Source organism: Solea solea, chromosome 15 (genome assembly GCF_958295425.1).
Source record: "Solea solea chromosome 15, fSolSol10.1, whole genome shotgun sequence".
Lineage (NCBI taxonomy): Eukaryota > Metazoa > Chordata > Actinopteri > Pleuronectiformes > Soleidae > Solea > Solea solea.
Genome location: NC_081148.1, coordinates 22,871,015 through 22,895,334, shown reverse-complemented (window position 1 = coordinate 22,895,334; position 24,320 = coordinate 22,871,015). Strand labels below are relative to the sequence as shown.

Genomic DNA, 24,320 nt, shown 5'->3' with positions numbered 1-24,320 from the left:
ACCCAGGTAATTGAAACCCAGGGTTTTATTGAAAACCGAGTGAACTGAGCTGGATAGATTCCTCCCTTTGTGCTTTGAGTCGTGATCGACTGTTAATAAATACAGAAGCTTGAAATGAATGGGGTTTTCTCCTGCTTTACTCAACAGTGGTGTCAAATATCCGTAGGACTGCTGAGCCACTGCATTCCTCATCAATTCAGGCAGTAAAAGAAAAAAGAAAAAAAAAAAGAAGCTTCCTCATGCTGCTGAATCTGTGGTTCTCATATTTACGAGGGATGTGTAGAAATCTTTTGTGTGTACGGCGCAGCTACTCCACAGCGCATAAATATTGTTTACTTTGAGTTGCAGGACAGATTCAGGGTTGTGTCTCGATGACAAATTTGTGGAGCATTGTAATGTCACACTCTGTTTATGTTTGTATCAGACTCCGACTGAATAAGGAGACGGCACTGTTGTTTTAAAGGATACACAGTCACCGTAGGATAAACCCCCGAAATGGCTTAAATCTAGTTTCTTGTTGCCGCTCCGAGTCTGTTGTTGATTACAGTAAAAATGAAGCTCGGGTCTTGAAGCTGATTGAGTTTCCAGATGGCAGATACTGTATGAGAGACAAATAGAGCTTAGAAAATGCTGATCGCTCCCATTATGTCTGTCCACTGTATCTGCAGCTGTAAATTAAGTCAGATTATGAGGAAAACATCTGTTTACGTGTCAAATCCTGTCACTTTTTATCATCCTGCATTGTCACACACAGTTGCAGAACTTTTTTTATATCATTATACAAGCAATTGGTTTGTGAATTGCCGAATTGTAGAGAATAGTATGACAGATTTTTATTACAGTTGGACGAAGTGTGCTCACTGTTTTCCCATTTTTCCAGTCTGGGTTTCGAGGGTAAATTATCTGGCTGCTGGATATAGACTCGCATCAACGTAATGTAAACCAACTTAGCAGCAGAAAGTCAGGAGGAGCATATTTCCCACGGCAACATTTTTACATTAAATTTGGATCTAAATTCGGCTGACATCACTCGGTTATTTGACTTTTGAGATTCACAGCAGGCTACTGGACATAGACTTAGTTACAACGTGCTGAAAATATACAGTTTTTCTTGATGTTGTCGCATTACACCGTCAACCCCAATAAGCTAAAGACCAAAGTACTTTACAATAAACAAGCATTGGTACAAGAAATAGCAGCTAAACAGATCTCATATATTCATGTATACATAGAAGTAGAGCTCCTCAAGATAATGGAGACTTCAAGGTCCAGTGTGTAAGAAATAGTGACATCTAATGGTGAGACTGCATGTTGCAACCATCTGAGGACTTCTCTGCTCACTCCCAATTGTGTCTAGGAACTACGGTGGCCTTCACATACCACAAAAGGCGTTCTTCTTTTGCGTCGTAAGCTTCTGCATCGAAACACACGCTTTGCGTGATTTGCCATTTTGTGCTGCAGAAATGTACACATAAAAGGCTTAATCTAATCTAATCCTTCCTAAATGCTAGACATTGGACTGGTGTGTCCCTGGCTTGTTCTGACGAGATATTTGAGGTTGATTTTAATAGTAGTGATCCCTTGGGGTGAACACAAGATTGTCCACTAGAGGGAAGAGGGTTTAGCTGTTGTCAGAGTGAGACAGATTTTGTTATACTCCAAAACGTCAAAAAATATCAATATCAGCTTTCCAGGATTTTGAAGATAGAGGTCCAGGAATTCAGATGTGCGGGGGGAAAAAGCAGCTTGTGACGCAGACTGATCATAAACAAGGAACGTCGGTGCACAAACCTGCCAGTAAAGCTGCAGATGTAGCTTTATGATCTCAGGGCAGCTGGTGGAGCAAACGTCAGATACTGTCTAAGCATGCTGCTCCAAACACACACATATGACCACATATACAGTATGCTTCATTCATTTATCCCCCACGTCTGTCCAGAAATGAGAAAAAGGAACGTTTTTCCTTTCCCCAAATTTTATTCCCATTATGCAACTGAAACCACAGTTTTTACCTTTGCTGTAGAGATTTTAATACCCAACAGTGCATTGGTGAAGCCGTGAAGGTCATACAGTATTTCACCACTGTACGACCTCCTCAGAAAGACATACCAGACTTAGTGATCGGACTAAAATGACAATGTAAGGCGTTTAGTAGTTCTGCAAACTTGTATTTTGGAAGCAGGAGATCAACAGCACAGCTGTTTCTTGTGCGATGACCTCAGATTGAGCTCCGTGTCATCAGGACAAATGTACAAGTGATTACCCTTTTTCGAAAATATGAAGTTATCTGAAAGTTAACAATCACATTCCCCCACCCAGCCCTCGTGGAGAAATATTCCAGAGCATGAAGTATAAATATGTTCACAGTAATTGCTGGGTCTGAAAACAAAGCTGCCAGCGAACTGATTTAGCCACGTTCTGTTCCTATACTTGTTTGCTCACTGTACAGTTCTAAGTGTGTCAGAAAATGACATTTCTCTCCACAGCTTGCAAGTGTGAAAATAGTCCTTTGCAGCTGTTAGTGAGCGGACGCAGCTCTTTTAACGCAGCACCTCATTCAGGGTGCCGCACTGAACATTTCACACATTCTTCTTCTTCGTTCTTCTTCACATATTGACAATAATCAAATATCAATATTTTAATTAATGAATGAAGGCGCTCTAAAGGAAACAGTTTCACTCGCCGGGCATCACTACTTCATGTCTCCTCACGGTGGCGCTGCTCAAATGAATAAGGGAAACTTGCGTGGAAGTTACCTGGCTGAAGAAGACGGAGTTTATTTTATAACAATGTAATGTCTGATATTATAAGTACAATAGTATGGTAAGATTAGATAGGTTTCAGGTCTTTAACAGAACAAAAGGTTAATTTTGCAAATTATGTTTCCATTTAGAGGAAAACAGATGATAAAAGACGTCACATCAGAGTATCAGATCAGTCAGTATCGTCCGGCAGGAACCCAAATCTCAAGTCACGACTGGTTGACACTTGAAATGGAGCACTGTGTCTGAAATGAAGTGAACTGAATGGATTGAGAAAATGATACATGAGAGCAAACAGCAGCAGGGGTCCGGAGGACATTTAGTTTTTCTTTCCATTTCTTGTCCGATTCACCAACACAGGCTTTTGTTTAAGCCGTGGCTTTGGTGCAAAGACTGAGCGCATTAAGTCGCTTGTTTCATCGCTGAGCCTGAGCCAGTGAGGTGCTCTGAGCCAAACAGTCGAACCATGTCCACAAATCAGATACTTTCCCCAAATTCAATCCATTTAATCAACTCAAATCAGATATTTTTCAGTGATAAAATCAGATTCCTTCTATATATATATGCATGGGTTGTTTTGGTAACAACATAGACGTTAAACTATGTTAACAACACGCTCAAACATAAATGCAAGAACAAATGAGTAGTCATGGTCAGACTCTCATCATCATCACAGTGATTTAAAAGTGATTTGAACTGTGATACGAGCAGCCAGAGTGTCCAGAATGACAAGAAATCTGATTATAATTGCATTTCAAACCACCTCCAAGTGTGGTTTGATTAAGATTTTAAACATCTACAGTGGATTGGCAAAGATAATACATGCAAAAACATTGTAACTACACAGCTGATGGTGACGATGATGATGGTGATGAAATGTCTTCTGTGTTTTTCGCTCCCTCCACTGTGACTCATGCCTTTGGCATCTCTGTAAGATATCTCCAGTTTCTAGAGTCCAGCGTGTTGTGGAGGAACAAGCATGGAACCACAGAACAGTTTGATTTCACTCAGTGTTAGTTCAGAAATTTGCCAACATTTCAGCTTTTTTACTATCAGGGTTTTGACACCATAATTCAGAAATAACACTGTCTTTTTCCACATACCGACGTCTCCGTGTGAAACAGATTCAACAAAGCAGAGAGAAAAGTGTCTCTCATCCTCCTCGTGTGCTGCTCTGTCACTTTTTTTTTGCGTAAGATGCCTTTAATTGCTACCTGTCCGACTGTAATGTATGACTGCGGAATTACGGACATAATTAGAGCTTATTTCACTGCAGATTAATCACATAGGCAGCGACAATCTGTTTTGCTGTCGTTTCCATTTCAGCATCGTCGTGTCATTTTCCCTCAGACTTCACCGTGTCATTGATTAAGAAATGTCTTCCTCTTCCTCTCCAACGTTTCATATGCTGCTTCTTCTTTTTATTAATTGTGTTTAAATAAACAACCTCACAAGGCTCTTTTTCTGTGGGAAAATGTGCACTCGGGGGTTCAGACCAGCTGTGTAAGTGTGCTGGAAACCTCCTCTCCTCTTTTACGGGCTTTGCAGACAGCTGTCAGCCATATTTCATCCCAGTAACCACAACAAATAGTGTACATGTGGCCATTCTTGTACTGTATATAGCACCGTTTATTTGCCAGCTTTGTCACTCGGGTCTCCTGCAGAGTCTCTCACAAATATGATTGTTTTCTCTCTCTCATGTGCAAATTTAAAGTGTTATGACTGTAGTGCATGTACATATGTTCTTTACATTTGCCACATACGAGACACCTTCGCGAGCACAAGGGATTCTCATATTCTGCAGCGGATTTTAAAGCAAAAGCCGTAGTGTGTGTACGTGCCGCTGTCCAGCTGAGGCGTTTATCATGAAGCAGCCGTCAAAGACAAATGCTGTCATTCCCGAAGGAGCCGATTCAAATCAGCTGCAACCCTCGAAAATGACTGTTTTGGCTCGTAAACAGGACTTAAGCAATGTCCCGCTCACTGATACTGATGAAACACAGGTTGAATGAGACTCCGTTACATGAATGGAGCTACTGCCAGGAGGCGTTTTCTGTGATGTTATTATTCCTCGCTGTGATTAAAGACTCTGCTGGCAGCGCAGTCAAGTTCCTAATGTTCATGTTTGGTCTCATCCCCCTGTGATTTCAGATATTTTATCAAATCACGGCGCAGCGATTAAAAACAGTGATTTACAGTAAGCGATGCAACAAGGGGACGTAAAGCTGACTGGAAGATCTGTGGTTTCATTAGAAGACGTCCTCTGTATTCGCTGTTGTCAGGTTTATGACGTGGGCAGGAACTTTTTTTACACGTCAGAACTTATCAGGAACACACATTTTGAACACATTCTCTTCAGCCTTAAACGTGACAGAAATCATAACTCTCGAGCTGCAGGATCGCCAGAGAAATTGCAGTTTGAGGAGTCTCGCAGTGAGATTGTGTGAGATGTTGACAGGTTATCAACACCCACTTTGCCAAACACTGTGAACGGAAAACACTCATTCTCGCCGATGACATGGCTGCCAGCGGGGACGCAAGGAAAAACACCTTTTAATAAAAGACTCACCTCGTAAAATCTACACCTGCTCAAGTCTACAATATCTTAAGGATATGTTTTCCTCTTTTTTGTCCACTGTTAAGGAAGCTTTATCCCGCTGGAGAGTGACATTTGTACATTGCTCACTCACTGCACCAAAGTCCATAGAGAAAACCAGCGATTTTACATCACAGTGGTGTAAATGTACAGTTGAGTTGTTGATCCACCGCTGCCTCCATTTATGACTTCAAATGTGTTGTCTTGTCACTTCGGGTGTTTGAAATCCTTTGTTCGGATTTATGTAAGCGATACAAAGTCACCAAACAAGGAAGCAGTTGACCAGCATGCATCACTGTCCCTACACAGTAAAAGTACTGATCTTCTCTATGGACTTTGGTACAAACTTGCGTTTCAGGCTGGAATCGATTGTCCAACAGATCCCAGAATGTTGTTTTCTTTCTGATCAATTGATTTACATTCAGTTAAAAGGTTATTCTGGAATTATTGTATTGTATTATTGTTTCTATACCTCCATTGGTGACCGTCAGCCTCTCCATGTTCCCACAGGTTGGTGGTTTGTCAGCACTGCAGAGGAACAAGGTTGGGTCCCCGCAACCTACCTGAACACCCACAGTGGGACGAGGGATGACTCGGAGGTTGGCGCCTCTAAAGTTGGGGAAGGTAAGTCACTTTTGCCTCAGCCCACTCTCTCTCTCTCTCCCCCATTACACACACAAACAACCACACACAGGTACAACCGCTGCCCTCCACCCTCAGCCCTTTGATCTGTGACGAAATGGAGCAAACCCACCTACGCTAACGTCTGACGCCAGGCCGGAGTGAAACGCCTCTCTGTGTCTTGCCTGCCATCATAAGCACGCTGGAAACAGAGTGGGGATTCAGGTGCTGGTGAAGCAGCGAGGAGGAAGAGGAGTAGCGGGAGGGCCCAGACCACAGCGGCTGAAGTGATGCACTGTGCATGAGAGATCCAGAGCAACGAGAGGTGACCTGACCTCCGTGTGGAGCTCGTGAAAGAGACGTGTGTTTCTGAAGATGATATTTCACCATTTTAGCTTTTGACTCTATATTATGTTCGTTTTTTTTAACTAAAGCAAGTGTAGACATGGATTTTCACTAAATGTGGTGTTCATCAATGTGGATTGTACAAGTTTCAACAAGGTAAACTTAAGGCAGGGGTGTCCAAGGGCCAGATTTAATTATGTGAAGATTCCTGGGGGCCAATGGTTCCTTCAGAGCTTTTTTAAACTGTAAAAGTTACGTACAAATGCACTGTTTTATAATAATCTATATTTTTAAGGTGGCGGGAGTGAAAAAAAAAAAAAAATTGGCCTTACTTTCACATCTGAAGTCAAATAACATGATGCGAGGTGAATGCATGTAACCCGGGACTCTGGTTTCAAAGCACGGCTCCTTACCAGCAGAGCTAATGGGGGTGACATGAGACATCTGGGGCCGGACTTTATGAGACCATTGTGATTCAAACTTCACTCCTGCCTTAAATGTACAGTACTGCGTGTGCGATTTAGCACCATCTATGGGTGAAGGTGTATGTTGCAGCTGAATATCTCTCACCTCACGCTTTCCTTCCAAGCATGAAGGAGAAGCTTCAGTTATCATTAACAATTCTACTGTAAAGAAAACAACAGTTCTTAACTTTAGTTGATAGCACACTAAAAGACTAAAAGAGTATTTTATATTCTATTTCTGCCAAATTGAAACAATGTCACCTAACTGTTACATGACGGACCTTTAATGTTAAAGTGATCTTGTCACGTTTTGATAGCGTTGACAGGTAAATGCAGCCTCTTTGTTACGATTCAGGCGACACTGTGTCAAGAGAAAACCTTACCAAAAAATGGAGGCACGGGAATCATTAAGTTGTATATTACACTTTCAAACAAACAAGATTTTCCGGCACTCTGGCCAAAAACATCTTTTGTAGTTCAGCTGTTGTACTCCATAACAATGGAACCCAGGATTCCCTTTGGTGTTGTATATCTTGGAAGAGAATACAGAGACTATTGTGTGTCGCACATTATGTGGAATATGCCGAACCACAAATGTATAACTGCACACAGACGCCGAGTACGCACACATATCTGCAATAAATGCAAACACCTACACCGACGGCACACTCGCTTATCTGAGGAGGCAGAGACGGAGGTATAGTTGGCTGCCAGGAGGTTTTAGGAGGACAATCTGTCAGTGTAATTAGTGTTTATGTGACTAGTCAGTCCGGGGAATGGCATGGAACTCTTAAAAGATCTCTTTGTCAGCCCTGTGGTCTTCTGCAGCCGGTGCCACCAAGTTTTAAACTGAAAAAAAGAAAGAAAAACAACAGATTTCTGGAAGAATACAGTTGGAAAATGTATGAGTTTGCTTTTAAAAAGCACAAAAGGAGAACTGTTGAGAGGTCAGACTCTCCTCTGCCAAAAAAAATAACTCATCAAATCATGAGGAGATTATATCTAATATTGTTTTAAATACTTAAACCAGCCATTTTCAAGAGATATAAAGTAACACATGCATAAAGTGAAGTTGTGACTTCGTTCACCGACCTTATAATTCACAAGCAAATAAGGCTGGAATGTCCCACAACCCTTCCATGGATGTTGTGCGTCCCTGAACTAGTCTTCTGCCTCCTGGTGGCTGAGAACGTCTCTTCCACTCTTTAATCATAATGCTGTAATCTCAGTATAACGCCACAGCGTTTGTGAGGTGCACACCTCTGAGCGGCGTCACCATCCGCTCAGCTGCTCTCATTAATTGGCCGGCATTCCTGCAGCAATGTGTGTCCCAGATGCTCTAACACGGCGGGATGGTAAAAACATGCTAACAGCATCCTAATTACAAGCCACAGAGAAGATGTCTCGGTTTTAACACTTCCTCTGTAACCCCCTCATCCATCCATCCACTCATCCACTCATCCACTCTAACTGTCCACCATGTTTTGCTTTAAGGTCTTGTTTTCATGTCCATCTAATAACAAGGCTCTGTCCCGGTTGGATCCATGTCATCTGTGTGCTTGTGTAACATTTGTGCTTGCTCTTCATGTCTCTCATGTTTGTGTGTGTGTGTGTGTGTGTTGTGTTTGTCGTCGTCTGGTCGCCACGTGTGTGTGTGTCAGTTACTAAGCGGCATAAGGCTCATCTGAAGAGGCTGGACCGGAGATGGACGTTGGGAGGTGTCATCAGCCGGCAGCAGAGCCGAGGTGAACTGAGACAGACGCTGCATCACCTCCCTTCCTTCCCTCCTTCCCTCCTTCCTTCCCGCCTTCCCTCTACCCCTTTTGGCTGTGTTCAGATTACCACATTCACTGATTCATTTCATTTCATATTCATAACACAAGTGTCTTGCATCTGACTCTCATCTGAAGGCGACTGTGAAACATGCGTCATCAACAACAGGAAACGTCCGATTTTTTGACTCTCACTCTCTATTGAAGCAGAAATGGAAGCGATTAGCTTTTGTTCGGGCTGGACAGCGAATATTATGCAACATGCTATTATATCCTTTGAAAGATATCTCTTTGTCTGATGGTCAGTGAGGATAAAAGTGGATCTAAGGCAGGGGTCTCAAAATTAAACAAGCATCTAATCTAGTCTGAAAAAATTATAAATTATAAACAATTAACTAGGAGTATGCTGATATTGTTTCAGAATTTCAAATTAAAAGTGTTTGTTTTGATATTAAATGATGTATAGTTTGCAATAAAAAACCCATTTATGACACAGAATGAATCTATAAATCACAAAAAGAAAAAAAATAGAATTTGAATAGAAATTAAGTAATGAATAATATGTGGACAAATGTAATTAAAACACTGAACAAGCTTATTTATATATTATAAGTTGTGTTAACTAGGAAGATGTTTTCATGATAACGTGATATTAAGTGGTGGGCCGTATGAAATCGTCTATGGGACCGCGTGTGGTCCGTGGGCCGCGTGTTTGAGACCTCTGATCTCAGTGCCAAGCTGAACTCAGAGTGCCCTCTGCTGGACCACGCAGTAATTATTGTTGTCGCTCATGTTTCATGGCCTCATATTGTATTTATATCTGATGTAGAATCACACAAAGAGACACAAATCTGATCTGACCGGGTTTCTGTTACAGCATGACTTTAAAACTGTAATCTGAACGGAGCCTTTTGTTATTGTTCTTCTCACCCTGTGTTATTTATTGTCCCTCATCATGTGGTCTCAGCTCGTCCTCCTCCTCCTCCTCCTCCTCCTCCTCCTCCTCCACCACACGCACACGTTTGCTCAGTCCTGCGTCAACGCTGTCGTCGTCCTCCGGGCAAATGCAGCCTCGACTCACTAACCACTGACATTAGTAACGCAACGCGCTTTTATATCCACCAATTATTCGACGCTTAGCTCAAATGATGCCACTCACGCTGACCCGTGTTGCTCTTAAGTGTTTGTGTTCAAATGAAAACACCACAAAAACGTGTCAAAGCCAATCTTCTCAGCAATATACTGCCCTCTCGTCTGAAAGTCGTTGCGTAACAGACGATGGAATGGCTTACGCAGCGTTTCAGAGCCATGTTTTCGTGCTTTTTTTTATTCAGTGTGTACGTACTCTTCTAAGGAGTGTGTATATGTTCCACTTGAGTTTATCCTGTTAGTAACAACTATAGAGCGATAAACAATGAATATTAGTCCCTCGCCGTGTTAGCAGGAAAATCACAAAACTGCACATGTTCTTCTTCTCAAAGCCAACGTTTTCTTCTTCTTCTTCTTCTTTTTGTGACTTGAGATGCATTTGGATTGCTGAGCATAGGCTATTGAGTTCAACCCAAACTTTGTGCTTGGCAGTGGATTCTGCTCTCTGGAGTGCAGAGAGGGAGAGAGAGAGAGTTGTTTCCACCCCACTAAAACCCTGCTTTGTGTTTAAAAAAAAAAAGATATTTTGCTGACTTCACAAAAAATAACTTCTAACACTGATTTAGGCGAATCATGTTGTGGTTAACAAAACATCTGATTCAGAGTTTCCCTCCGTTTGCTCGGCTGGATATTGTTGTGAGAGGGAAAAAAACGTTCAAACAGCCCCAACACAAAGAGGCCGGAAGAGCCAGGCAAGAGGAAAATAAAGCAGACAGAAATATTCTCTACCCAGTCGACCCACTGCAGTCACTAACACCACGCCCATTTATCACCAACTCAACCTTGGAAACAGGAGGAGGGAAGGAAAATGGAATAATATGTCACCTCGAATGTTGATAACTGTGCACAGCATGCAGGGTTTTTTTGTGTTAAACATCATCCTCTCTCCGTTTGGAACACACCTCCTTCACTGGTGCCGTCTGTGTTCAGACAGGAATTGCCATAATGACAGGAAATGGGTTCTTTGCTTTGCCTCTTGGCCTCACGAGAAAAGCATAAATCAGCACACAGAGCCTCTGCTCTCGATTATGTGCCGAGTGAGAAGGTGCCTCCTGTCACGAGGCCAAGGACGCTGGCCAAGGACACGAGTTCGCCCCCAGGTGCTACAGTTCACCTCCGTCAAAACCCTTTGTCATATGATGTTTGGGATTTAATTTGATGTCATTGGCAAACCTCATCTCATCACAGTTTGATCAGCACACACCAGTGTTTCTCACGTTTAGGTTATAGACAAATGGAAGGAAATTAGTGGAGAGATTAAAGGTCAGGTTTGGATGTGTGAGGTTTGCGTTTCTAAAAACTGATTTTATAATCTGAATGAAAGACCCCTAACTCATCTCTACACTGTTTAAAAAATATGTTCTCATTTTTATTTCACAGTTAGACAAGCTTTTCACACATGGAAACTGACGTTTATGTCCCTGTGTTAAGCTCTCAATCCCCCACACCAAAATCCATTGTAAAAATCAATGATTTTACATCATTGCATGTCATTTGAAATCACACCACTTCTGATCCACTTCTGCCTCCATCAGTAATCCATCAAATCTGTTATTTTGTGACTTCTGTGTGTTAAATTCTTCACTCTTATTCACCTCAGTAACACAAACATACTAAACAAGAGAGCATTCAACCAGCAGCTTAAAATGCTGATTTTTCTCTATGGACTTTGGTGCATGAGAGTGAAGGCTTTAAAAAACTGACACAAACTTCAGTTTCCAGTTGGAAAAGGCTCTCTAACAGCGCAATGAAGTGGTGAACATATTTTCAAATTACCATAGATTTAAGATGGGGAAGATTGTATTAGGTGAGCCTTTTATTAGGTGGCTAAAAACTTAAAGGTGTAATTGTAGTAACCTGAGGGAAATGTTCCTGTAAAACTACTTAATGATCTTCATGCTTCCTCTCTTCCCATGTTCTTACCTAATCTGACTTTTATTCCTTCTTTTTTGACTCTTTTTTCCCTGCACTGCACATAAGCTTCTGGTTGCGATCCATGTTTGTGTTGTTTTAAGAACGTGGCACAACTGCAGAGGAATCTTCCACTTGTTCGGCGTGTGGTCAACCGTGTCTCCTCCGTCATCAGGTTTATTTTTCCTCTGGACTGTCAACACGAATTGGTGCAAGTTGATGGAAACAAACTCTGTGTGGTTTTGTCCAGCCTTTAAGCTTTTACCCTTAGGACTGTCCTGAGCTTTAAAGGATTTTGTCACGTCTGTCAAAACAACTCTCACAGGCTAGTATGCACAGTGGAGGCATTATTGGTTTGTGTATTTGTTCCTCTTGTCTGCACTAGTTCTTTTGTTTTCAATAGAAGTGAACAAAAAAAACCCCACAATCTTAGTTTCATGTAAAATGCTCCACTGAGGTTAAAACAGTCTGAGGCGCTCAAATTAAGTGTGTGTCTTCCATAGTTGCGGTCCAAATTTCCTCTTTGTGTTTCCACAGACGGTGTTTTCTTTGCCGTCTAGCTCACACCTCTGAAACGTTGTATCTGCTTTGGCTGAATTTGGAATAAATCTTCATGGGTCGTGGGAAATGTGTTTTGTCCTCCAGCATTTATACTGAAACAGTGATGATGGACAGGAGAAAGAAAAACAGACTGAACAATGTGAACATGTCCTTTAACCTCCAGGCCACTAGGATGCGCAGTACTATTTGTTTTAATATGCAGATTTGACATGCTGTAACTAATAATTCAATACGGGTTTTTGCTGAGGCATAAATGGCGTTTAATGTAATAATTAAATATGTATGTTGTTATTCACACACATACAGGTTTTATTACAAAGCGCCAAATGAATTTCCAGACAGTGGAGCTAAGATGACACGGAAGATGGCACTGCTTCCTTCATCTTGTATTTCTTCAGCACAATCACACAAACATAGGAAGTGTCTGTCTGTAAAGATTCATAGACACGTCTCTCTTTCTTATTCCCCCCTCCCCCACTTTCTCTCAGTTGATTTGTCTTGTTTCCATAGATTTTTTTACAGCCTTCAAACTCTTAAATTTGTTTGTCGCTCTCTGCTCTGGCTTTGGCAGAAGAGAAGTACGTTACAGTGCAGCCGTATTCCAGCCAAGGCAAGGACGAAATTGCTTTTGAGAAAGGAGCTATTGTGGAAGTGATTCAGAAGAACCTGGAGGGATGGTGGTTTATCAGGTAATCCTCCTATAATCACTTCACTTTAGAGACTGTTTTGATTTCTTTTATTCTAAAAAAATAATAATATATATGGTTGTCACAGGTACCAGGATAAAGAGGGCTGGGCTCCGGCTTCTTACCTGAAGAAGGTGAAGGACGACTTATCTCCACGCAAGAAGACCGTTACAGGCCCAGTGGAGATAATCGGAAACATCATGGAGATCAGTAACCTCCTCAACAAGAAGGCCTCCAGTGAGAAGGACGTTCATACTGAAGGTGTTCCAGAGAGCCCCCAGGTGGCCAGGAAGGAGATCAGCCTGCCGATCCCCTGCGCTGACTCCAGTCCACTTAATTCCCTGCAGGATGTTAAGAGTAAAGCAGAGCCCGCTTCGCCGGCGATAGCCCGCATCGCTCCTCATCGGGTGGAAATTGGTAAGTAGTTAAAGTAGTTGAATGAATGGCTCCGTTGTAATTTCTCTTTCTGTCATGAATTACGTTCCTTTCCAAGATATTTTTTGAGTGTCAGAGGAAACTGTTTGGTATATATGGGGAAAATTTAGCTACTACAAACACGGGAAAGACACACAAACAAGAACAAAAGACCAGAATGCAACTCACAAAAAGCAAAAATGCAACTGCACTAAACCAGTCATGTTCTATTGCGTCTGTCGTTGTCGTGATCTGTGGCAACTCTGCATTCAGCAGCTTAATAGCAAGAATAGTGATTGAGTTATACTGTATAAGTGGTTTTGATTATGATAAATATGCATTATGTACTCTTAAATCTATGTTTTCTTCTCTGTGATTGTTTAACAGGTTCCCCTGTTCTCAGGCAGAAACCTCCTCCTCGTAGAGACGCAACCCTGGTAAGAATGTACTTGTTTTATAAAAGGTTAATAATGTTGCCATAGCTTGAAGAGCCTCTATATCCTAACAGGTGACACACAGAAAAAATGACTGTATAATGACTATAGCTGTGAGAAGTGGAAATCATTTAAACTATCTCACAGTGACCTTCTCCTACGGTGATTGGTTTATTAGAAGGGAAATAACACATTTCTGGAATAAAACACAGATGATGATAATTAAACATGTTTATTTATTTTTTTCAGACTAGATTTTCTACTCTGTAAATAATTGGTCATGGTTCCACATGTGCGGAACCATGACCAATTATTTAAATGAAACCATCTGAGAAGTTAAAAGGGCAGATTTGTAGATTGGCAGAGCTTGACTGGGGTGCTCTGTTTTATAAGATTTAAAAGTAATATCTACTGCAGGATGAATAATTCAAAACTGGAGTAAGTGCAGTACTTGAGAAAATGTACTTATTCAGCAGTAAGTCACTCTTCTTTTCTTCCTAGGGATTTCAGCTGCCCTCCCCACCAGAGCCACCTACAGTTGAAGCAGAGTATTACACCATTGCAGAATTTCAGTCCTGCATCTCTGATGGTATCAGTTTCAATGGAGGACAGAAGGCAGAGGTGAGAGACATTGCTCTATCAAAGACAAAAAATTAACCATTGAATGTCTTCATAAAAAGCGTAAACTCTCTCTTCTACCTGTATCGTAGGTCATTGAGAAGAACTCTGGTGGTTGGTGGTATGTCCACATAGGAGAGAAGGAGGGCTGGGCTCCCTGTTCCTACATTGATAAGCGTAAAAAGCCTAATCTTAATCGCAGAACAAGCACTCTGTGTCGCCCTAAAGTTCCACCCCCAGCTCCACCTGTAAAAAAGCAAGAGTCGGCAGAGACTGCTCCTCCCAGCAGCCCCAGCAGCCCCAGCAGCCCTGGGTCTGAAGCTCCAGAGTCACCCGTGTCTCCCGGAAGGCCAGTGTATGAAGAGCCAGAATATGATGTCCCTGCCATTGGAGATCTGGACCTGGAGTCTGAGTTTGAGTTTTTGAGAGGAGAAGGTTCCTTGGTGGACCCAAAGAATGAGGACACGTCCTCTGAGAAGGGTTCCCATCTGTCCTCTAAGCCCTCGCCTGCGTCATCGCTCCACAGTGCTTCGTTCAAGCTGGGTGAGTCATTTGAAGATGGCCACGAGGCAGAGGGAGAGGAAGAGTGTATCTATGAGAATGATGGCTTCCGGCCCTTCAGAGAGACCCCGGAGAGGCAGTGCAGCAGGGACTCCAATTCGTCCAAGACAAGTGCTTTGACAGAAACTGGCAAGACTGCAAACTTGACCTCGGTGGGACGGAAACGTGCAGGGAACAAGCTCAAGATTGACTTGAATGGCAGCCCATTTTCATCCAAAGGTGAGGAGGCCTCTGGTCCGAAATCTGCCTCCTCTGAATCCACCCCAGATCTTTCCAGATTGCAGAAAGAACAAGAGGAAAATAAGGTGTCCTCTCACACCAAATCCTCCTCCAAACCAAAGCCAGTGGTGAGGCCTAAACCACAGATAACCAAAGCCTCCAGTGCTGAGAAGATGGACATCAGCTCCTTGAGAAGACAGCTGCGGCCAACAGGGCAGCTGAAGAATGGCACCAAAACTAAAGGGGAGGACTCTGAGACAGCTTCAGTCATCTCCTCTGAGGACTCCTTCTCTTCTCAGAGCACATCCGATCTCTCCTCCATCTACTCCAAAGGCAGCCGCGGAGACTCTGACTTGGAAGGCGGGTGCAGCCTGTATCGTACCACAGATCCCTATGAGAAAGTCCTAGAGTCTGAGCTCAGTTTCCCTGCTGGAGTCGAGGTGGAAGTGGTCGAGAAGCAGGAGAGTGGTTGGTGGTATGTCCGCTGGGGAGATACCGAGGGTTGGGCTCCAACTTATTTCCTGGAGCCTGCCAGGCAACAAGATGACATGGCAGGGTCCGAGTCTGATGGAACCCCAACTAAACCTGGAAGCCTCAGTAAGTCCAACAGTCTGGAGAAGAATGAACAAAGGGTGCAGGCATTGAATAACATTAACCAAAACCTGAAGAAGGTCACCCCACCCATTCCCTCAAAACCTCCAGGTGGCCTCTCCAAACCTACTGGCTTGTTCAGCTCACGGAAACAGAACAACACCAAACAGCAGCAGGTTGTCAGACCTCAGTCTGTTTTTATATCAGCCCCGATCAGGGACGGCCCCAGCCCTGTTGGCTCTCTCAGGAGAAACGAGTCCCTCAACTCCACAGACCATCCTCGCGCCAGCCCCACTGTGCGGCGCAACGCCTCCTTTGGCACTGTGCCACGTAGCCTGGTGTCAAACAACTTTGCGTTGCCCAACAGGAACAGATCTGGTACGGGCAGCGCTGAGTCCCTTGGCCAAAGCTCTCCGAAGAACGCTCTCCCTGTGTCCACAGTGAGGCCCAAGCCCCACATCATCCATAACAACCTGAGAGAGGTGTACGTCTCCATAGCGGATTATCATGGTGACGAGGAGACCATGGGATTTCCCGAGGGGACAAGTCTGGAGGTCCTGGAGAGGAACCCCAACGGGTGGTGGTACTGCAAGGTGCTGGACAATGGCAAACCGAGGAAAGGATGGGTCCCGTCAAATTACCTCGAGAGAAAGCACTAGCATCCACGCGTGGAGGCGGCAGAACTCTTTAACACGCGTGTAAAGACTACTCACAGAGATGCATTTGTTTTGTGAAAATGGCTAACCCCTTTGATGTTAAATAAGGACTGACTGATATCTTACCCCGGTACCTTTGCCAAAATAAGCAACAACCGATCAAATTGTGACTGAAAATGACAACGACAGATCTGGTGAAATGAGTCGTCGCCATACACTGCCCGTGATGTCGCGTCTGAGGCAGGGTATCGAGGACTCAGATGACCCAGACAGAGCGGACACCACAATGAGTTTGTGCTATTTCTCTGTACTTACCGTTAACTTGAAATAAGATGCAGTTTTGTGTCCACTCATTGAACCTTTTTGTTTTTTTGTAAGTTTATAATGTATTGTTTTAAAAAGCATTTAAAGCTTGTTTGCATGTTTGAAATGATTCATTATACTGACGACGCCTTGAGCTGTTGAAATTAAAGTGTTTTTCTACTCCTTCCTTTGACAGAAACTCTGTTGTTGCCTAAGCTGCTTTGTTAGTCTCATTTTGGTGCTCTCTGCATGTTTTTTTTTATATCTCTTTATACTGTATGTCGCCTTTATGTGAAATATTCTACCCATTTCATTGTATAATAATGTCCTTGTGAAACAATTTGTGAGCATTTACCTAAATTGGAAAAGAAAGAGTCAAGAGAAGGTTTTTTTGCTGGCTTATTATCTAAAAAACGAACTTCCCTCACATCAGCGAAGATCATATTTATTCATTTCATTAATATTGTTTTATTATTACTTATTTTATTTTGTACCGTTTAAAAAAAAAAAATTAAAACAGCGCTAACATTTCCAAGAACTGCTCTGTTAAACGTAACTTCTTTTCTTTTTTGAATTTCTGCTGGGCAGTAAATTTGACATCAGTCTTCAGCGGCAGTGTTACTGCGATGCTCACTTTTGTTTCACGTGAACTGTGTTGACCAGTGACGATAAACTGAAGTGCCAAAAAAACGAATGAACCAAATAAATGCACTTTTGAATAACGACATGTACTTTCTCATTTTACATTTTACAGCTCAGCACCCCACACATTAGGTCAGGGGTGTCAAACATAAGGCCCGCGGCCCGAACTGGCCCACCAGAGGGTCCAATTCGGCACCGCAGGATGAATTTCTGAACATTTCACAGATACTTGACTAAATATTTTGTGCCTTTGTAGATCCACTATGATCTGTAAATTGTAATGCACATGTCCATCCATCCATTTTTCTACCGCTTTATCCCACACAGTAGGGTCGCGCCATCCCAGCTGACATAGGGCGATAGGCGAGGTCACACCCTGGACAGTTGGCCAGTCCATCACAGGGCCACTAACAATTGTTCACTCTCACACCTATGGTCAATTTAGAGTGTATTACCCATATTGCATGTTTTTGGGCTGTGGGAGGAAGCCAGAGAACCCGAGTGTGGCCCATGTAGGCATAATATTATTGAAATTTGACTTATTTTTCTCAAGAAATTTCAAGTTGTTTATAATGTACAAACATTTGTAAAAATATACTTCATTAAATGTAAAGCAAACTTATTTATAGGTTATTATGCTATTACTTTGCTGGTGCGGCTCCTGAACTAAAATGAGTTCGACACCCCCTGCATTAGGTTATGATCCTTAGTTTAGTTTCTTGTGTGGTATATATAATATTGTCCAGTGGTCAGCAATAGGTGGCCCGTGGGCCAAAAATGGCCCGCCTGCATTGGTATCTGGACCCAGCAGATGATTGAACAAATCTGATCTTAAATGAATTTGCTTATCTAGAAAATGTCATCTTGAGTTCAGAGTTGACAGTTGACAGTTAACTTAAACTACACATTTGGTTTGAAAAATAACAATAAAAACACTGCTGTTAGGAAGGCAAATACACTGCTTGGATCCAAATGCACGATGAAGGATTCAAGAGTTTTTATTTTCCTCTTGAGAAGACAAACACAATCAAAATCACTTCTTGCTTGAAGTAGAAAAACAAAACAAAACTTTGCACTAGAGCTAACGTGGCAAAAAGCGAAACAGACTTGGACAGACTATGTTCTCAGCATAAACGACGCACTGGCACATGAAAGAGGGACTGGGGACACTATGTAGGGAAGAGGGAATCAAGGGCAGGTGCGAGTGATTACTTAAGGATCACCAGGTGAAGTGCATGAGGGAATTAGAGGAGATGTGTCAAGACAGATGAAGAAACCACACGACAGGAAGACATGAACTTTACCAAAATAAAAGAGGAAGTGAAAATTAAACACACACCAAAGGTGACATGAACTTAACGTGACTTTAAACACAAACACTAACAGATCTGACGCCTCGTGACAACTTTGGGGACTAAATGCCTGTAAAATAACTACTTGGCTAAAAGAAAAAGCAGTAATTTTTAAGTTTAAAGGATGCACAGTAAATATTAACAGTACAAGCACGTATCTCATTTGTCTTCGTAAGGAGCTGCTGATTAAAGACAACGTCCACATTATTGTTAGCTTAAGGCAGCAAACGTGGGTTCTTGTTTCTGACTGAAGACATTTAAGAAGATCAAGTTTTGGCCCAAATATTCTATTGCTTACGAAACAAATTGGCCACATTTATCCACTACATTTACTTGCCGATCCCTGCTGTAGTCGATCAGATAAAAAAACAAAAACAAAAAACAAAAGCTTGACTTCATCGACATCCTGCAATTGAGCTAAACTAGACAAGTGTAATAAATTGGCGCAAGACGCCGGGAGTTTGCTGTGGGTTGAGATTTAGCAACTCGTCTGCCTCTAATTTGCCACAGTTAAACTATTTATGAAGGCAATTTTCAAACACTCTAAATATTAACAACTCTTATCCGACTCCACACACACACACACAGCAGTTTACACTCTTTGTCCCCCCCCCCCGTTCGCGGTTCAGCTGAGGTTCAGCTTGTGCTGCCTTTCCTGCATAATGAACTCAAACATTTAAAACATTATCTCTCGTTGTAAACAGCGAGCCTCTCAGCTGTATTGTATTAAGAGCCTGAAATAATGGAAGGATCACAATATCAAATGTGTTTATATCTAATATAAACTCACAACTGTGAAGAAATATATGATCCGACGGAGATACTGGACCAGCTGGATGCTGTTATGCAAATAAATTACATTACACACCCCTTTCATTTCTTCCCTGGAGCTCTGAGCCAGAATTGTTGTGCAACTCAAGACCTGGCAGCTTTGTGCTTCGGGAGAACCTGCACTGCTGCACATATGACTTTGCTTAAAAGATAGTTTTCAGTTTGGGCTGCTCAAAGGTTTAAGTTACCACTCTGGAGTTCTGATACAATACTGTTATTATCAGCTATAATCTGACAGAACAGCGATGTAGTCGCTGATCTGCTGTCGGAAATATAATACGATTGACGTCCTGCATGATTTGAATCATTGTACAGTTTGTTACTGAAACACATCCGTCCCACGCTTTCATACACTGCTCTAATTTGATTGAAAGTTGTGCTCGCACACGTCTTATAGATGTCAGTTAGAAAGAGGGGGAAAAGCAACGTGAGTTAAAGACGTCCGTGAGTCTAATGCGATCAGATATGGAGGACATAATCTTGAGTTTAAAGTTTATGGTTGTTTCTTAGTGTAGTGTAAATCCAAAAGAAAGTATATACTATATATATATATACTATAAAAAACGTTGTCAAAGTTCATAACTGGTGTCATGATGTGATTTTTAAGTCTTTTACAGATAAAGATTACTACAAAGTGCAAATTGTTTCTGTGCATTTTACCCCAAAATGAAAGTAATGTAAACGTAGTATGTTTTCATGCAGAGGTGGAAAGAGTACTGAAATATTCTACTCCAGTAAAAGTACAAGTAAAAGTACTGGTCTAAGGTTGGGGTTCTTTCTTGTGTCGTGCAAAAAGGACAAGGGGACACAAATCTCACATGAATTGTTTTTAATTAAAGGTAAACTTTTACACATTAATATTTTTATTTTTACACAAAATAAAATATGTAAACACATAATGTGTCAGTCAAAAATGGGTCAAAGGTCACAAATGCTATAACTTTCTCACTCATTCTGGGACCTTAATTAACGCCAGTTCACCTGTCCTCCTCATTCACTTGTCCTCATCATTCATTCACCTGTCCTCATCATTCACTGCCAAAGTTTCCGGTGCATGATTTTTATTTATTTATTTTTATTTCAGGCCAAAAACACACTAACATACACATTTTAAAAATTACACATTTTAAAAAAACCTACTAAATTACAGTAAAGTAAGCAAATGTAATTCATTACTTGCCACCTCTGGTCTTTTGTCATCATCATAATTATTATTATTATTATTATTGTTATTATCATTATTATTATTATTATTATTATTATGATTATTACCATTATTACTACAACAACAAAATGTTGTTTCGGGGCAACCTGTGGCCAAGAGGAAAGGAATTGGGCTTGTAAATGAAGGGTCACCAGTTAAAATCCTGGGCCAGGGGTGCCCCTGAGCAAGGCGTCCAATCCCCATTACTAATTCACTATCACAAAATGTGTGTGTGCAAAATTAATTCATTCTAATTCATGAGGGCATCTCTCTGTTGTGCAACAAGGTGTTGTTGCTGCATGTGACCACTGGAGGGCAGCAGCACTCAGCCTCTCAGCATCACAGTAACCTTCACGTCTGTCTTTAACAGTGATTAAAAAAGTAAGTGCACAAGTGCAATGGATATTTGAGAACTTTGTTGTGCCTTTAAATAAAATCAAATATAATCAAACCTCTCCACAGAGTTCGTCCTTTGGGGGGAGGAGGGGGGAGATGATTTTTGATTTTTACATCAAACACCAAAAGCTCAAAGCCTGAGCAACAACAAAGGGAGAAGCCCTAACTGAGACAAGTCTAATGTCTGGTTAAAATTCTTTGTCAATCGTGTCACACTTGACTGGAATATAAATTGGGACATGATAATGGTGGACGTGTGTGTGTGTGTGTGTGTGTGTGTGTGTGTGTGTGTGTGTGTGTTTGAGAAGAGACACCACAACCCGCCGTGTCCCTCACGAGCCTGGAGGAGGAGGAGGAAGAGGCCGCGGTGGCGGCCGACAGCCAGGTTCACTGAGAGGTCTGAGTGGAAAGTCTGCGAGTACACAGACACCGGGTGACACACACACACACACACACACACACTCACTGTATTCATGTCACTTTCACAGACCCCGGCTGTGCATTTCCACCCCCAACACCTCCAGAGAACACTTGGCCACGAGCAGCAGCAGCAGCAGCAGCAGCAGCAGCAGCAGCCTCTGCCGCCTGTTTCATGTCTGGACGTCACAGCTTGTATTCGCTCGGTATAAAACAGTGCTGCATTTAGAGCCTGCTCTCGCCGGGGCAGTAAATAACAGATGATGTTCACTCTGGACTCAGGTCTACATACCACAACTCTAAACACTTTCTCCCTGAGTTATAGCTGTTTACTAAAAGCCCTCGCCTTTGTTATTCATGTAGTATATGGCAGGATGTTAGTCATGTATACTATTGTGAGGATGGATTGGGTTGGACGTGTGAGAGATGGCTGCCTCTCTGTTCTTTAACTCTTGTCCAATTTGACTTGGGGAGGAGGTAATTGCACTGATGCGTCCTCATGTCCTCATGTCCTCCCTCCCCTCCCCTCCTCTCGTCTCCTGCTTCTGAACCAGAGTGACTTCAGTCTCCTGCTGTGCATAAAAATCTGATAAAGATTATAGCTGTGAAATGGAAACCGGTCAGTCTTAATTTCATTTTATTACAGTCTCACTCAAATGCCAAAAAAAATGAAATGAAAAGAACAGGCACAAGTGACTCAGACTTTGACTTTATTTACCAAACATGAACAAAACTCTGAAACATCTCAAAACATAGAATATAAATCCCAAAGTCCAGGAAACCAAAGGTACTGAGCTCGATTTCTATGTGCACAAAGCTCAACATCACAGAGGTAACGCCGTCTTCACCACATCACAAAGTCAAGAGAACGGCAATATGCACAAAATTTAACACACATCATTTTTCACCAACTCATATTTGTGCCAATTCTGAACATTATTATTCCTTCCATATTTGTTGTTATAATTCAAATGTTTTACGTTTTTGGGGAAATACGCTCGCTCTTTGCAGAGAATTAGATGAAAAGATGCCTTTAGCATAGATTTAAATCTGCAGGTGGTTACCTTAGCGAAGCTTAAGATACATTTGTACAAACATAAAATCCACACAAAAGAAATAAAAGTGAGACGAGTGCCTGTGTTGGACATTGACTCAGGTCCATGTGCTGATCCAACATTAAAAGACACAAATAGATGATGATTGTATGAAAAAAATTATATATAGCTACTATTGTTTGACTGGTACTGTCCAGGGTGTGACGTTGCCTATATCGCCCTGAGATTTGCACATCACCCCCCCCCCGTAACCCTCCTGTGGAGGATAAAGCGGTAGAAGATGGATGTTTGACTGGTTTCAGATAAACCTTGCTTAGAATAATTCTGTTTGATGTAAATTGGGTCATTGTGCAAAGTAGTTTTGTCATCAACAAAGTGGTGGACCATGGAGAGACTGGATTAAGAGTAGGAGTGTAAATGTTGGATGATTCAAAGGACGTGAAGAAAAAATAAGCATTCATTTGATGAGGGCAGGTAGTGGGAGTGTCTATTTTTGACTCAAACCTCTCCCTCTGAGTGATTCCAGTAATAAAATCTCATTTCTGCAGGATCTCAATCAGCCAATCACGCTGAAACAAGACTGCTCTCTTGTCTCTGTGATTCCCGTGATCATTTCATTGACCCCCTCCTCCTCCATCACATCCACAGCTTTGGTCAATCGTCCACTCATCGTCTCCGTCATCATCTCATCACCTGATGGGCTGAGTGGATGGCGGCGCTGGTTTTCAGCCGCGGTGACATCACGCTGTGCTCTGAGCACAAAAACTGACCCATTTATATCACTTTCTCCTCCTCCTGTCAAAGCTGTCGATAAAACCTGTTCCCTTTGTCAATTCACGTCTCTGCAAAATGAGTTGAACTAGATAAATTGAGCAGACGGCGACACAGAGCAACAGCAACTGTCCACCCGGTGACTCTGATTACAATATTACCGCTTTTTCAGCTCCGTTTTGTGGAGGAAAGTCCGTCTCTTTATCTGCTCATGCTGCACTCTGTTGTCCTGTCTGTGTCCTCTGGTGCTGGTGGTATCAGATCAGTGCTGTGATCACACAGTGAACCAAAACAGAAAAGTTATGGACTACCAAAACCTTAGATTACAGCTCACTGAAGCTGCAGGTGAAGGTGAAACTTTGTATAAACACTTAAGTTACGTAGCTAAGCGCTCTGACATTGGGTCATTTTATCACTTTATTCTGATTTATATCATTGTAATTTCTTTTCTGAGATTTTGTAACCAGATTATTCCAGAAATTTAACTTTGTTGCTCTAAATTGACACACTGCAACTGAAACTGTCAATAAATCACCAGTTTTTGTATTTTTAATGCAAATCATCCCTGGACCCCCATGTGTGTCATGGCCCCTAGTTTGGACACCACTTCTCTAAGTTGATAAAGTGTCCTAAATGTGAATCCAACAACTACAGCCCTCGAGTGAATGTATGGGACTAAAAATTAACATTTCCTTCTGAATTGTAGTGTTTAATTTGGGAATACAGTTGGAAATAAAGTACAAATACATAAAAATAAAACCGTAGAGAGTGAAGGCACTTCACTTGTTAAATCCCACCACTGAAGACAGATATTGACTGATCGTCTCATCTAATTCTCCCACAAATTAGCATATTTCCCAAAACCAATCATTAAAAACAACCATCGCTCGTCCTTCAAGTGAAAATCAGCTGACACGAAAAAAAAAAAATGCTCTGTATTATTCTTCGCCTGTTTGTTTTTGACGATGCAGCTCAAGGAAATTATTCTA

General features: G+C 42.0%; 1 protein-coding gene across 2 annotated transcripts in view; it reads left to right on the top strand.

The window, feature by feature from the left end:
• LOC131473698 (SH3 and PX domain-containing protein 2A-like) overlaps positions 1-17,388 on the top strand; it is a 63,550-nt gene extending 46,162 nt beyond the window's left edge. Inside the window, exons 8-14 of one of the 2 annotated variants that reach the window (XM_058651162.1) lie at positions 5,869-5,982; positions 8,450-8,533; positions 12,753-12,870; positions 12,956-13,284; positions 13,669-13,718; positions 14,217-14,336; positions 14,426-17,388. In XM_058651162.1, coding sequence (XP_058507145.1) covers positions 5,869-5,982; positions 8,450-8,533; positions 12,753-12,870; positions 12,956-13,284; positions 13,669-13,718; positions 14,217-14,336; positions 14,426-16,363 — 2,753 coding nt within the window. In that variant the 3' untranslated portion in view covers positions 16,364-17,388. The remainder of the gene's footprint in view (positions 1-5,868; positions 5,983-8,449; positions 8,534-12,752; positions 12,871-12,955; positions 13,285-13,668; positions 13,719-14,216; positions 14,337-14,425) is intronic. The other variant, XM_058651163.1, reaches the window with a different exon arrangement.
• Positions 17,389-24,320: the final 6,932 nt, after the last annotated feature.